General features: G+C 39.7%; 1 protein-coding gene across 1 annotated transcript in view; it reads left to right on the top strand.

Moving 5' to 3' along the window:
• Window positions 1-5,137: 5,137 nt before the first annotated feature.
• The window catches only part of LOC148938651 (uncharacterized), a 54,167-nt gene continuing 45,959 nt past the window's right edge, over window positions 5,138-13,345 (top strand). The window contains exon 1 of the mRNA XM_089107637.1: window positions 5,138-7,365. Coding sequence (XP_088963763.1) covers window positions 5,138-7,365 — 2,228 coding nt within the window. The remainder of the gene's footprint in view (window positions 7,366-13,345) is intronic.

The following is a 13,345-nucleotide window of genomic DNA, read 5'->3' as shown; positions in this document are numbered from 1 at the left end:
GTAAAAGTATCGAAATTTATGACGCAGTGTCATTCCCAATCTGGTCCACGATACTTCCCGTCCATATTTAAAGTGGTGGAATGTTGGAACTTCGTGAAAATGTGGCTCATCAAACAGGAACCTGGAAATCGGTCCCAGCAAGAACAAATAATGACTAAGAACCGTCGTCTCCCTATCTCGATACTACAACCATGCGGAGTCGAAAAAAATACGGCTGATACCTGGCGAATTTGAGCGGAGGTGGAGCTGGCGCAGAACACTACAATTCGTTACCTCAACAACTAACTCTTCACAGTACAGTCCCGGAGAAGAAAAATTGAGTGAGTACAAGTGAAAGTGTTTGATTACACTTATCATACACGCCTGGAGGCCTGCTACGGTCTTATCCTCGCAAATGCGCGGTGGCGATGAGGGAAAGTAGACGGCCGTCAACTCAGTGCTCAGCCAGTTCTCAAATTGGCTCCACCTCCGCTTAGATTTTACGGGTTATCCAATAGTCAGTGCATGGACCAAAGACGGAGGTTCTACTCAGTCTGATTTGTTCTTGGTCCCAGGGACGTATTGTGGTTTGTGATAGCCAATTATAACCCTGGAAAGGAATTGTGATAAAGACAAAAGTACGATTGTGTTCCTTGTGTACATTTTGTAGCCCTTTAAGGGCGTTTTAGCATCGCATTTAGCATTGCGAAAATGATTTTATTCCAAAGCTTTGACTTTACACAAAGTGATTTCCATAATTTTATGAATCTATATGTGATAATATCCAATGATCTGATTTTTGTTTGTGTATCTATGTGATAATAAACCAATGAAATAATGATTTTTTTTTGTTTTTGTCTGCGGGCTACGGTCGTTATTAAGTAATGCATCATTATTTCCAACCAATAAATAAGGGCTGGGACAAAAATTTAATAAATTTTTATTGCAATAACTCAATTTCGCCAAAAAGAACCTCTGACTGAATAGAAATGTTGACAGTAAAACGCATTGGGTCACAGAGTATCATTATAGTAATCGGAGGTCCGAGTCAGTGAAATTATGGGATACAGAAATTGCGGCGCACACACGGACAGTGATCGAACTAACACAGGAGAAATAAGGCCGGTGGGTGTGCTCGTCAAGCATTGTTCCCAAACTAATGTACAGAAAAGTAACCATGATTAAGCATTTTCTGAATCTCGTGCGCAGGACTTTTGGTAAAGTCTCTAGGGCTCCACATAGGGTAGTTCTTTATTGAACTTCTACTAAATACTGCTTCAAAATAATCTCTACACTGGAACTGAACTTCCACAAACCAGGGAACAAATTGAAAGGTGGATAATGCCAGTAGGATCAAAGGAACTGAATAGTGGTGAGTATTTCTATAAAACGGCCGTCAAAACTTAGACACCACCACATTTTCAATTTATGCTGACAAATCATTGGTGAAAATTTGACCAAAAAGGCAGGGTTCTTGTTACTGCCCTCACATTTCTTCATGTTGTAGTAAAAAGGGGTGGTCCAAAAACCCATTGCTATCTTTCTGGAATGCCAAAGAAAAGTGGTCTTTCCCAAAAAGAGGTCTTTTACCCTAGGCTAGCCGACCACTCAATTCCTTTTTTTATGCTGATTACGAATATCGTAATCATTTATATTTCAAATGAATTCCAGCCCCCCCCCCTATATCCGCCAATACAGGCTATGCCAATATAGGCTATATTTAAAGAACCGAACTATGAAGTGGGAGCCGCTATAAAGGGGGGGGGCTGAAATTCATTTACAATAGAAATTATTATTATATACATAATTAGCATAAAAAAATGCATCAAATGGTGTATTCACTTTATTCCTGACTCAATAATATGATTTGGTAGAAATTTACCCAATCCTTTTGCACTAGCCTCAAGGCCATACCCAGAGGGAGGGTTGTTTAGGTTTGAACCCACCTCAAAATTTTTGTCTTACTTGTAAAAACATAACAGAAATGGATATAAACAAACTTTGTATTTGTGTTTTATGTTTTTTGTGACCCCCCCCCCAAAAAAAAATCTTTGAATAAGACACCCTCCAAATAAAATCCTGGCTACTGCCTTGCTTAGCCTAAGGCCTATTACTTCAGCCTAGACTGCGCTATATACTTTCATATGTTAAGCTACTATTTTTAGTTTTTCATTAAAACTAATAATAGCCTAGCCACGGGCCTAAATATTTTGGTAATTTTGAAAGTATTTGATAGCTTAGGCCTACATATATGAAAAAAAGTGGTAAAATTCTGCTTTAGCTACTTTTGGCTATCTTGGAAAGGGGTTATGTTAAGAAAATGAATTTTTCAGAGATGGGTCTACAGGCTAAAGTAGCCTATGTCCTGGGAAGGTATTTTGAATTAGTCTACCTACCTTCACTCCTTCTCCCTCTAGAGGGTCCTGATCTTTGACAACTTTTAAAAATCTGTGTGTTATAAAAGTGAAATCTTGCAAAATAGATCTTCTGCCTAAATGAAAGTACAACAACATTGTTTTTAGCTTCACAACTTTGCTCAATCCCAATTTATAAGTTTTTAAAAATAGACTATGCAAATACATTTCCTAAATTTTGACAAAAACAACATTGATGGGGCTTAAAATTTTACTCAAATAACAGGAACTGCATTTTCAGAACTAAAGCCAGAGAAACATAAACTGACTGAAAATTAAGGTAAAATGTTGTTTTGTCAAATTTTCAACAGGTAATAGACCTTTCATATAGAAAAATTTCAGGACCCTCTAGAGAAGGGGTGGAGATAGGCACTTCAAAATACCTTCCTGGAGCTTACTTTTGCCTGTAGACCCATCCCTGAATGTTTTGTTTTCCTAATCGGACCCCTTCTAAAGATAGCCAAAAGTAGTGAAAGTAGAATTTTACTGTATTAGGACACTAGAATATCATATAAACTTGATTTTAAATTAGCAAACTATTCAGCTATCATTAGAGTTCTATACACCATATATATTTTGCTATCTAGTTGGTTTTATGATCCTACATCTGTATTAACTTGAGTTTAAAATAGACAACAACTCAGCTATCAAAGTTCTATATAAACTATAAAATTTGCTAACTAGTTGGCTATTAAGATTCCACTTTACTTTACTATTAAAATTCCCATTTACTATTCTTCTTCTAATTCACAGCAGGCAGGCTATTCAGTTGGTAGGCTACTGTGGGCTACAGAGCTACTGTCTTGGTTGTCTCTTATTTATTAGATATTCTCAGATATCTTTCAGTAGATCTTTTGACTCAAGGAGTTCAAATATAAGATGATAGATATTTATTTCTGTGCTCTCTGTGCAGGTATAGTTGGCAAGGCTCTTGGCTGATAGTGAGATTTTGTGGTGTTTGAAGTATTTTAACAGTTTACAAAGCAAGGTATGTTGTGCAGACGTCAGCATATTACATTCAAATAGGCAATGGTCAATTGTTTCATTATTCATATTACAATGCCTGCAAAGGCATTGTAAAAAGGCGTCGTTCTCAATATCAACGCCATCTGTATTATTTCCAGAGTGTATGTGCCTGAGTTTGCTTGTTTGCTGTTAATGGGATAAAGTTATTGCACTACTTTGAGGTTGTTTTCATATTGATTTGTACCTTTTAATAGTCAATTTTATAGTTAAGTTAAATTGAGTGATATTCTCCAATCCCTAGAATAGGTCTTTCTTTCCGGACATCCTCACCAGCGCCATCTTTTTTCTTAAGTTGATTGGGGCGCCATCTATAAAGACAATTTCTCCCATATTTTTAAGGTGCTGATTTCTACTGGGAGCAAGCAGAAGAGGGGAAGGAACCCCCCGCAAGCGCCGTACTGTACCCGCTGGTATTCAGTTACCCGAAAATTGCGGGGAAAAGGTGAGGGGGTACTTACGCTTCCCTTGTTCCTGGGTGATTTCAGTAGGCGTTCATTCAGCGCTCGACGCTCGAAGGTGTATTGTGTGCGAAAGAAAATAAAACGTTCAAGATTCTGGACTACTTTCAGCTCTCGAGCAGTGAAGTTCGTTGGTATGACACAAGAGACTATTTACGAATATATATACGCGCCTGTCCTGAATTTCGTTCAGACAAGTTTGCGATATGCCGATATTTCCCGTGACGCGGTGGTTGCTACGGGAAGTAAATTTTACGGAAAAGACATTCTGTACGCTGCGCATTGCAAACTGAACGATATTTTGCGGCAACTTGGAGATGAATATGTAATGAAGGTCCGCCGAGCTGGTTTGCAGAGTGATGTTTTCATGGGTGATTTATACGATGCTATCAAGAATGCAGAAAACTCAGCCAATTTCACCTATAGATTTACTATCTGGAAAATTGGCGAAGTGCCTAGAATACCGCAAGATGTGCTGACTTCTCTTTCAATTAGAGTTAACGAGTGCACAGAGAAAATAGAGGGACTAATCGATCAGTGTAAGATCTTCCTTCCGTCAGGCCCTACTGTCTGGCCCCCGCTACCGAAACCAGAAAGACTTGAGAATCCTGTAGTGATAGCGAATGTGCCGGCGGAAAGCCTTGAATCATGTGCCAAACAGAAGGAATTTATCGAAAAGAACGGTGGAAAAGGACATATTCGCCAGATCACTCAACGAAAAGGTGGGTTAGTTGCCTTTCTCGATACGGCGGATTCAGCTCAAATCCTCGCAGACATGTTGAAAGAAAATGTCCGTGATGTCAAGGTTTCTTACCGGAAACCAAAGTTTTTAGCGGTGGCAAGATTCGTCCCTCCGGCAACCACAGAGGAAGAAATTATTGCTGCGAACTCCGAAGTTACGGAAGTCCACCGGTTCGGCACCTCTGGCACAGTGAAACTTGTATTTAAAGACTCGTTCGCGCGAGATCAGGCAATTAAACGCGGAATATTTGTAGACTACACCCACTTCCGGGTTGAGGCCTATAAAGAGCTCCCCAAGAGATGTTTTAACTGTCAATCTTTCGAGCACCTCTCTAGTGCCTGCAGCAACGCTCCGAAGTGTTCTAAGTGCGCCGGTGCCCACGTCGCATCACGGACGTCCCCATGCACGTCCACCACAGTTAAATGTGCTCTATGCCCAGAAGGCCACAACACCCACCCCTCATACAGCAGGAGATGCCCACTAGTTAGAAATGCTATGAAAAAGCCTACTACAACGAAATGACTTCTCTCTCCATCATTTGCCGAAATATCTATGGGCACAATTCAGTCAAACTAGACTACGTTAAAGAACTATGCCGTCAATTTAATGTTGTGTGCTTACAAGAACATTTACTCACCTCCGAAAATTTTGGTCTTTTTGAACAGTTGAATCAAAAAACTGTGTTCATGCATGAAGCAAAAAGGTCCTCAGTCCGCGGTCGACCTAGTGGGGGCACTGCTATCATAATGGACAGTTCGCTTGAATGTCAAAAGCTGGAATCGTGTGAGTTCTTCCTCGCGATAGATTTTCCTGGCCCCGGGGGTTTTGTTCTGATCACGGTTTATCTACCAACAAACCTAAACACCCTCTCTTCCGAAAAACGGTTCTCGGAAGCTTGTGGCCGCCTCTCGCGCTTACTTATTAGGCTGGGCAATCGAAGAGTGCTAGTCTGCGGTGACTTTCAGTGCGACTTAACGAACCCATCAAATAAGCTCTCCGAAATCTTCTTCTCAGTAGTCCCAGCTGGGTATGATCTCTGTGAAAAGACTGACGCATATACGTACATCCATAATTCCGGTTCAACGACAAACATTGACCATGTGCTATGTAACTTCTCTCTAGGTGCTCCAGTCACCGTGGACTCTGAGCACACAGTAAGTGATCACCTTGGCTTATGCTTTAAGGCTAACTTCTTCCCGTGTAGGCCGAATAAGCCCCAAATTTATGCTACCAAGACTGAGTGGAATAAAATAAACGCCGACCAGTATAAACAAACATGTGATGAGATTCTCGGAAAGATAAAAGTTCCCTTTCAGCTCTTGATGCATGGCTCGAGTGATTTGGTAGCACTAGACAGTTATTGTACTGAGATTATACATGCAATGAAAACGGCTGAGCAGGCTTCTGTACCCACTCGCCGTTTTAAACCTGGAATCAGCAAGCCTGGCTGGAGTCGCTCTCCTAAAGTAAGGCAAGCCAAAGCTCGTGCTAAGTTTTTGGGGAGATTATGGCGCGATTGCGAGAGGCCGAGGTCAGGTGTAGTGTTTGAGCAGTTCCGCAACACGAAAAAAACTTATAATAAGTCTGTAAGTGATCTTAAAGCTGCCGAAGCCGAACTTGCTTCCCAAGAAGCAGCAAATAATCCTGTATCTATGTGGAAGTCTTTTAGACAGTCTAAACCAGTGACAAACCCTGCTAGTAACATACCTGAGGAGCAGTGGGTAAAACACTATAGTGAAGTTTTTGTGATCAAACATGCCCAACTAACAACCGAAAGTGATAGTGAGCTCTCACGAGCTTTTGCGTCCCTCTTGAGCCAACGGAACTATTTTACCGTCTCAATAGGCGAAGTGTTCCAGGTTATTAAGCAGCTGAGAAAGGGCAAGGCTCCCGGGCACGACGGAATTGTGACTGAACACCTCCGCTGTGGCTCACCTCTGCTCATTGAGCACTTGACGCTGCTATATCAAATGTGCCTTGATTCTGGTGCAGTCCCTAAGTCGTTTGCCCTAGGTATTGTGTCTAACGTATTGAAGAAGGGAAAAAATCGTAACCTCTGCTCTAGCTATAGGCCTATAACAGTTTCTAGTACATTAAGCAAAGTGTTAGAGAGACTTCTGTTACCTGAGCTGTTACGAAAGTGTAAAATTGACAATCGACAATTCGGGTTCCGTCGCCACCTCGGTTGTGCATTTGCACATCGCCTTCTTACGCGTATAGTATCGAAAGCTCAGAATCAATCACGGACTCTTTTAATTTGTGCAGTAGATGTGTCCGCGGCGTTCGATTCGGTAATTCATTCAAAGTTAATTTTGAACCTGCTGCACCAAGGTGTGAACCCACATGTAGCGGCCGTCCTATGGCACTGGTATTCGAGTAGCCTTATCCGTGTTAAGTTGAGTAGTGAACTCCTGTCGAAACCGATTAAGCTTCACCGGGGACTGCGTCAAGGGTCGGTTTTAAGCCCTGTACTCTTCAATTCACTAACCTCGTCGGTAACAAAAAAGATTAACGGTGGTTTTAACACTGAATGTATGGATGTGAGCCTACTGTGCTACGCCGACGACATTTTACTGGTGAGCACATCGCTTTGTAACCTTCAAGCTAATATCGATCTCCTAAGTCGAGGTTATACTAATATTGGTCTGGTTATTAACCCTGCTAAAACAGAATTTCTTGTATTTGAACCCCCGCGTGCGCCGTCTGAAGTTGCCCGTCGCGAGGCTACCCGTGTTACCGTTGCAGGGCAAGTAGTACTTCCAAGCCGCAAGTTGAAGTACCTAGGTATCACATATGGAAGCGACCTCAGAAGCTCGCGTGCTCTTTTTGTTGACCAGGTTCTGTCGGGTTTTCGGTCTGGGTATGCTAAACTTGCAGCTCTGAAGTTTAAATTTAATAAGCATATCCTTGCTAGGTTGTATCGTGCCGTCGCTCTTCCCTTTGCTCACTACATCTCACCCGTTTGGCATTGGCTATCGAATTCGGATATGTTGCGAATCCGTTCAGGCTTTTGCAAATATTTAAAGTTTCTGCTTGGTCTGCCACTTTACCTCCGTAACACTGGTCTGCTAGAAAAGTATCATATACCTGATCCTGTTGAGTTCATGCCGAATTTTGAGAAACAAGCTCTTGTGAAACACAGGGCACTATTATTTGATTTCCCAGCGACTTTCTTGCTTGATAGTTGAAGTGTGATTTGTTTGTATTTAGTAGATTATTATGTTCGGTTGATTTGTTTTCGTCTTTATTTTCTCTTTTCTTTTGTTTTGCTCCGCTTCTTCATGCTTCTTTTTTATAAGCGGGTTTGTAATAAATTATTATTATTATTAAAGAGGGGACAGGGGAATTGAACCACTTGAATTAGAAAGCTTATATGAGAATGCAAGGAAATTTAGTCCATTTGTTCCAGAACGAATTCTATGATAAATTTTAGAAAGATACTTATTGGGAAAGGGGGAAAGGGTAGGATTAATCTTATAAAATTAATATCTGATAGCCTCCATTGGTAAATATCACTAATTGGGATTGGCCTCCCACTTGGCTGGTCAATATTTATAGCATATTTTGCTATTTCATCAACCTGATGATTACCACTTATGCCAGAGTGGCTAGGAATGTACTGAAAATAAGTTTTTATGCCACATGAAGCAAGACTATCAATAATACTGAGACAATGATAAGTGTCAATGTCCAACTTATATTGAGGAGCTGAGGCCAGCAACTCAAGGCTTGATAGAGAGTCGGAATAGATGATAATATTATTTGAATTTGCAATCAAAGGTTGGTTTTGCTTAAGGTGTTGTAATGCCATGATTATGGCATTTAACTCAGCAGACATTATAGATAAATTATTAAATAATCTCTCGCCCATTGCAATTTTCAGGTGAGGAAGGAAAACACCACTTGCAACTTTCTCATTCATTTTTGACCCATCAACAAATATTTGGACCTGTCCTTGATATTGGAAACGCCCTTGCTGTTTCTTCTTACAAAAGTGATATACAGCTGATTAAAGCTGTACAAAGAAGAACCAGGAGGTGCATCTCTAGACTTGGCAAGAAACCATATAGTGTAAGGATACCTACCCTAAAACTCCCATCTATGACTTTTGAATGCCAGCACAGTGATATGCCATTCATCTATAAATATGTTGACCAACCCCAAAATAAGCTCTTTACTCAGTTACCCGACAAAAGACAAACAGAAAGTCACACAGAGGCCTCTTGAACTCAGAGGTAGCTGCAGAATAAGCCAAGACTTAAAGTCAAGGGGTCACCAATGATTGGAACTGTTTCAGTAAAGAGACCTTGTCTTCAACATCAGCCAAACTTTTCAAATCAACTTGACAAAGAATGAGAAGTCAAACCTTAAAAAATGACTAGAGCTGCCCATCATCTGTTTATATATAAAGGAGATGAGCTAGGATGTTAATACTGCTTGTCATACCAGACCAACTCACATACTGTATTGGACATTGATGTTGTGCAGCATTGTGTACTCTAAACTACAAGAGAATGGTCCCCTTGATCATACCCATCTGGGGTCACTGTTAACAAGTGGTCTTAAATTGCATCTGTCCTAGAACTCTCCTAGTCAGAAGGCATATCACTAGGCCATAAACACAGTCACAACCCTTTTTTTATATTTTGTGTAAAGTTTACCAAACAGATCCAATATTAGACCTTATTTTGCTCCAAAGTATGAATTAGAGTAATAGTGTAGTTTATACAGAACTCAATTGATAGCTGCCTTATTGGCTAATTTAAACTCAAGTTTATATATAAGCAGAATCTTAATAGCTAACTAGTTAGCTAGTTTTATAGTTTGTATAAAACTCAAGCTTATGTTTAAACATAAGCTTAATAGCCAACTTGTTAGATAATTCCATTATATGTTCAGAACTCTACTGATAGCTGACTAGTTTGCTAATTTAAACTCAAGTTTATGTATAAGTTGGATCCTAATAGCCAACTAGTTGGCTAATTCTATTAGCAGACTAGATGGCTTATTTGAACTCAAGTTTATATATAAGGTAGATCTTATAGACAGCTAGTTAGGTAATTCTGAAGTGTATATGGAATGTTATTAATGGCTGACTAGTTGGCTACTTTAAACTCAAGTTTTTGTATAAGCAGAATCTTAATAGCCAACTAGTTAGCTAATTTTGTAGTTTACATAGAACTCTATTGATAGCTGACTAGGTGCCTAATTCAGACTGAAGTGCATACATCAGTGAAATCTAATAGCTAACTGGTTTGCTAATCTTAATATTATATAAATACAATGTCAGTCATTTTAGCCACCTAGCTGGCTAGAAAAATTTCTATATAAAAAGTTTGGCCAAAGGTTTTTTCTGTAAACTATGCTATTTTCTGTTAGCCATCTGTTGGTATCCCATTTCAGTTACTTCACAATTATTATAGGGCTTTGGCAGAATCAAGTTAGAGGTAAAGGTGTAGAATAGCAGCTTTCCAGAAGGAAAATCTTAATTAAGAAAAGTTATTACTTATAAAATTATTATTTTGTTTTCACTTTCAACAATTAATAAATAGCTTAAAGGTGCAGATCTAGAGCAAAATCTTGGAGTGGGGGGGGGGGGGAATGTGACAAGTGTCAAGTAGCACAATCTTTAGGTGGGCCAATGTGACAAAGGGGGCAATAATTTACCAAAATTCATTCTAAAAACGAAGAGTAAAAAAAAAGAAAAAAAATACTGGGGAAGAGGGCACCTCTTTGGCTTGGTGGGAATGGGTGGTTATATTATAATTAAATATTTAGTTGGTACTTTGGTTAGGTTATGTATTTAGTTTAATTTAGTCTGAGCAGCCCCCTTCCACAATTCTTTGTTGTAGTTTTAGTAATTTTGTTAATAAAGTATTAGATTTGCATCATATTTTGTTCTATTTCATTAATTATTTGAAAAAAAAGTACATTTTCTAAAGAGTTAAAGAGGTTGAGTCACAAGTTCAAACCTTAAAACGTACAGGGATTAGGAGGTACAGTTGGGCGGCTGCCGCCCGCCGAACCCCCCACTTTTGCAGCCTTTAAATAAAAAAAAACAAGTTTTTTAAACTGAAAGTAAGGAGCAACATTAAAACTTAGAACAAACAGAAATTATTCCGTATATGAAAGGGACTGTCCCCTCCTTAATGCCTCGCTCTTTACACTAAAGTTTTTTATTGTTTAACAAAAATAGAGTTGTGAGAAAGTCAAACTTTAGTGTAAAGAGTGAGGCATCGAGGAGTGCACAGCCCCTGTCATACATGGACTAATGTCTGTTTTTTTTAAGTTTTAATGTCGCTCCTTACTTTCAGTTTAAATTTTTTTTATTTAATGTCTGAAAAAGCTGGGGGTTTTGGGGGCGGCAGCCCCCCAACTGTGCCTCCTAATGCCTGTACATTTTAAGGTTCAAACTTGTTACTCAGCCTCTTTAAATCTTTAGAAAACGTAGTTTTTTTCAAATAATTTCTGCACGTTTTTGTATAGTTTGTTACTAATTATTGCTTGACTAACTGTTAGCTGATTGTGTCAGGAGTTAAAATTGGGGGGCTTCCACCCCCCAAACCCCCTGCTTTTGAAGATTCTTGTGTTTAGGCTTTTAAACGTTTTAAGATTTTCGTTTGACAAAAAAAACTTTTGGGAAAGAGCTGGAATTTTTGGAAGCTTGCAGTCAGTCTTGTCAGGTTAAGAGGACTATTTTGATCTAATTTTAATAATGAAATACTATGCTTTTAGGAATTTCAAAAATTAACATGGGCTCTTATAGGAAAACAAGGTTTTTGGTAAATGTAAATTTGGGGGATATTTTTTTTTGATCTGAAAATATCAAAAGGCCCTAACAGGTCGAATTCCGCTTCGAATGAGTCCTCATTCACCCAGATCCGTGCCAACTGTGGCCTGTAGGCGTGGCTGGTAAAAAAAAAATAAATAATTTGATGAACATTAAGTAGCTACATTTGGTTTTTGGAAAACAGGGAAGGAGTGATCAGATTGAGCTGAAAATTTGAGGATAAGCTCCCAGGCCCTAGGAAAGGTTATCCTCAAAATTTCACCCCGATCGGGCAACGTTAAAGGGGGGCTGTGGTGGGAGGGTCGAAACTTCCGGCCCCCTTTCCCCCATGAAGATAAAGTCGAAGGGGGGGGGGGTGAAATTTTGCATGTTTCTTAGTTTGAGCTTAGGCTACAAAATGTGATCACTGCCGTCTCTCTGCAACCACTAGGACCGGAAATTGCTTAACATTGTGTTGTGTTGCCTCTTTAAAGAGGCACAAGTGTGCCTCCTTGACATTAACCGAACTTCACTTCTTGACAGAACTTGAGTGTGGTGGCTATAAGACACAAGTACTGTTTTTTTTTAATTCTGTTTTCTAACCAGTATATGCCCTGTAATGAATCTTAACCCTATTATACCCCTTTTTTTTATTCTTAAAGCTCAGAGGATTGTATAGAAGACAGATCTAGGTTTTATACTCTTAGCAAAAAACTTCATACTTTATCATAGGCAGCACAATAGCACTGCTTCAGACCAGGGTACTTGGTATAGAAGTTGTTGTAGAAACTCCAAAAGAGGCTCATTTGATTGGAGATTGCTAGTTCTAGTCCCTTTTTTAATAGTCATAAGTGTTTGGAGGGCAACCAGCCCCCCCTCCATCCCAGTCATTTCCCCAAATACATCTAATCCAAATTTTGAAATAGCCATTTTGTTCAGTGTAGTTAAAAGGTCCAGTAATTATATCTTTGAAGATCAGACCCCCCCCCCCCACAGCCCCCAGGCCCAGGGTTAAAAGTTATGCCTTGGGGGCATATGTGATAAGAGGCCAGCTATTGTCCCCCTCCCCCCCCCCTTAGCCACAAACACATGTTTTATTTTTCTTAAATTTACGTTTTAGATATCTGATTTATTTAAAATGGTTCCAAAATCATATAAAAAGTCTTTTAAAAAAGCCCCACGAGCCGTGGGGAACGGGTTGTCAGATATCTCCTATAGGCCTTTAAAGTTTTTGTGAAAGGGGGGGTAGTATAAACCTTAGAGGAGGCTCATTTGTTTGAAAATCGGAAGTTCTAGGTCCCTTTTAAGAGTATTGGAGGGTGACTAGCCATCCCTCTACTACCCCTCTTTTCACCAAGTACGGCTGATGGAAATTTTGGGAGCGCTGTTTTGTTCAAAATAGTCCAAAGAACGTGTAAAAGAACCCCCCAACCCAAAGAACCCCCCAACCCAAAAGAACCCCCCAACCCAAAGAACCCCCCAGAGCCATGGGACTGGGGTTATAAGTTTTGCCTTTGGGGCATATAAGGTTTTTATGGAATGGGTTGTTTTATAAACTTCAGATGGGGCTCATTTTATCTAAAATTTGAAGTTATATTGCCCTTTTTAAGAGTCAAAATGATTTGAGAGCAAACAGCTTTTGGATTTTTAATCAGAAGTCCCAGTCCCCTTTTAAGAGTCACAGTCATCCGAGGGCATCTACCCCCCCCCCCCCCCAAAAAAAACACATTGGGTTTTCCCAAAGTGCTTCCAATATAAATTTTGATATTGCCATTTTATTAAAAATGCTCCAAAGATCACTCAACAAGGCTTTTGAGTTTGATACAAACCACCAGACCCTGGTGGCAAGGGTTTTAAGTTATGTCCCAGGGGCATTTAAGGTTTTTATGGAAGGGATGGTAATATTAACATTAGCTCATTTGGTTGGAATAACCAAATGAGCTAACTGCTGATCAGC

The sequence above is a fragment of the Artemia sp. Qi Xiang Cuo genome, unplaced genomic scaffold, assembly GCF_049724085.1.
Source record: "Artemia sp. Qi Xiang Cuo unplaced genomic scaffold, ASM4972408v1 HiC_scaffold_3059, whole genome shotgun sequence".
Lineage (NCBI taxonomy): Eukaryota > Metazoa > Arthropoda > Branchiopoda > Anostraca > Artemiidae > Artemia > Artemia sp. Qi Xiang Cuo.
Note: the sequence above shows the minus strand (reverse complement) of the source record. Positions and strands in the feature narration are given on the sequence as shown.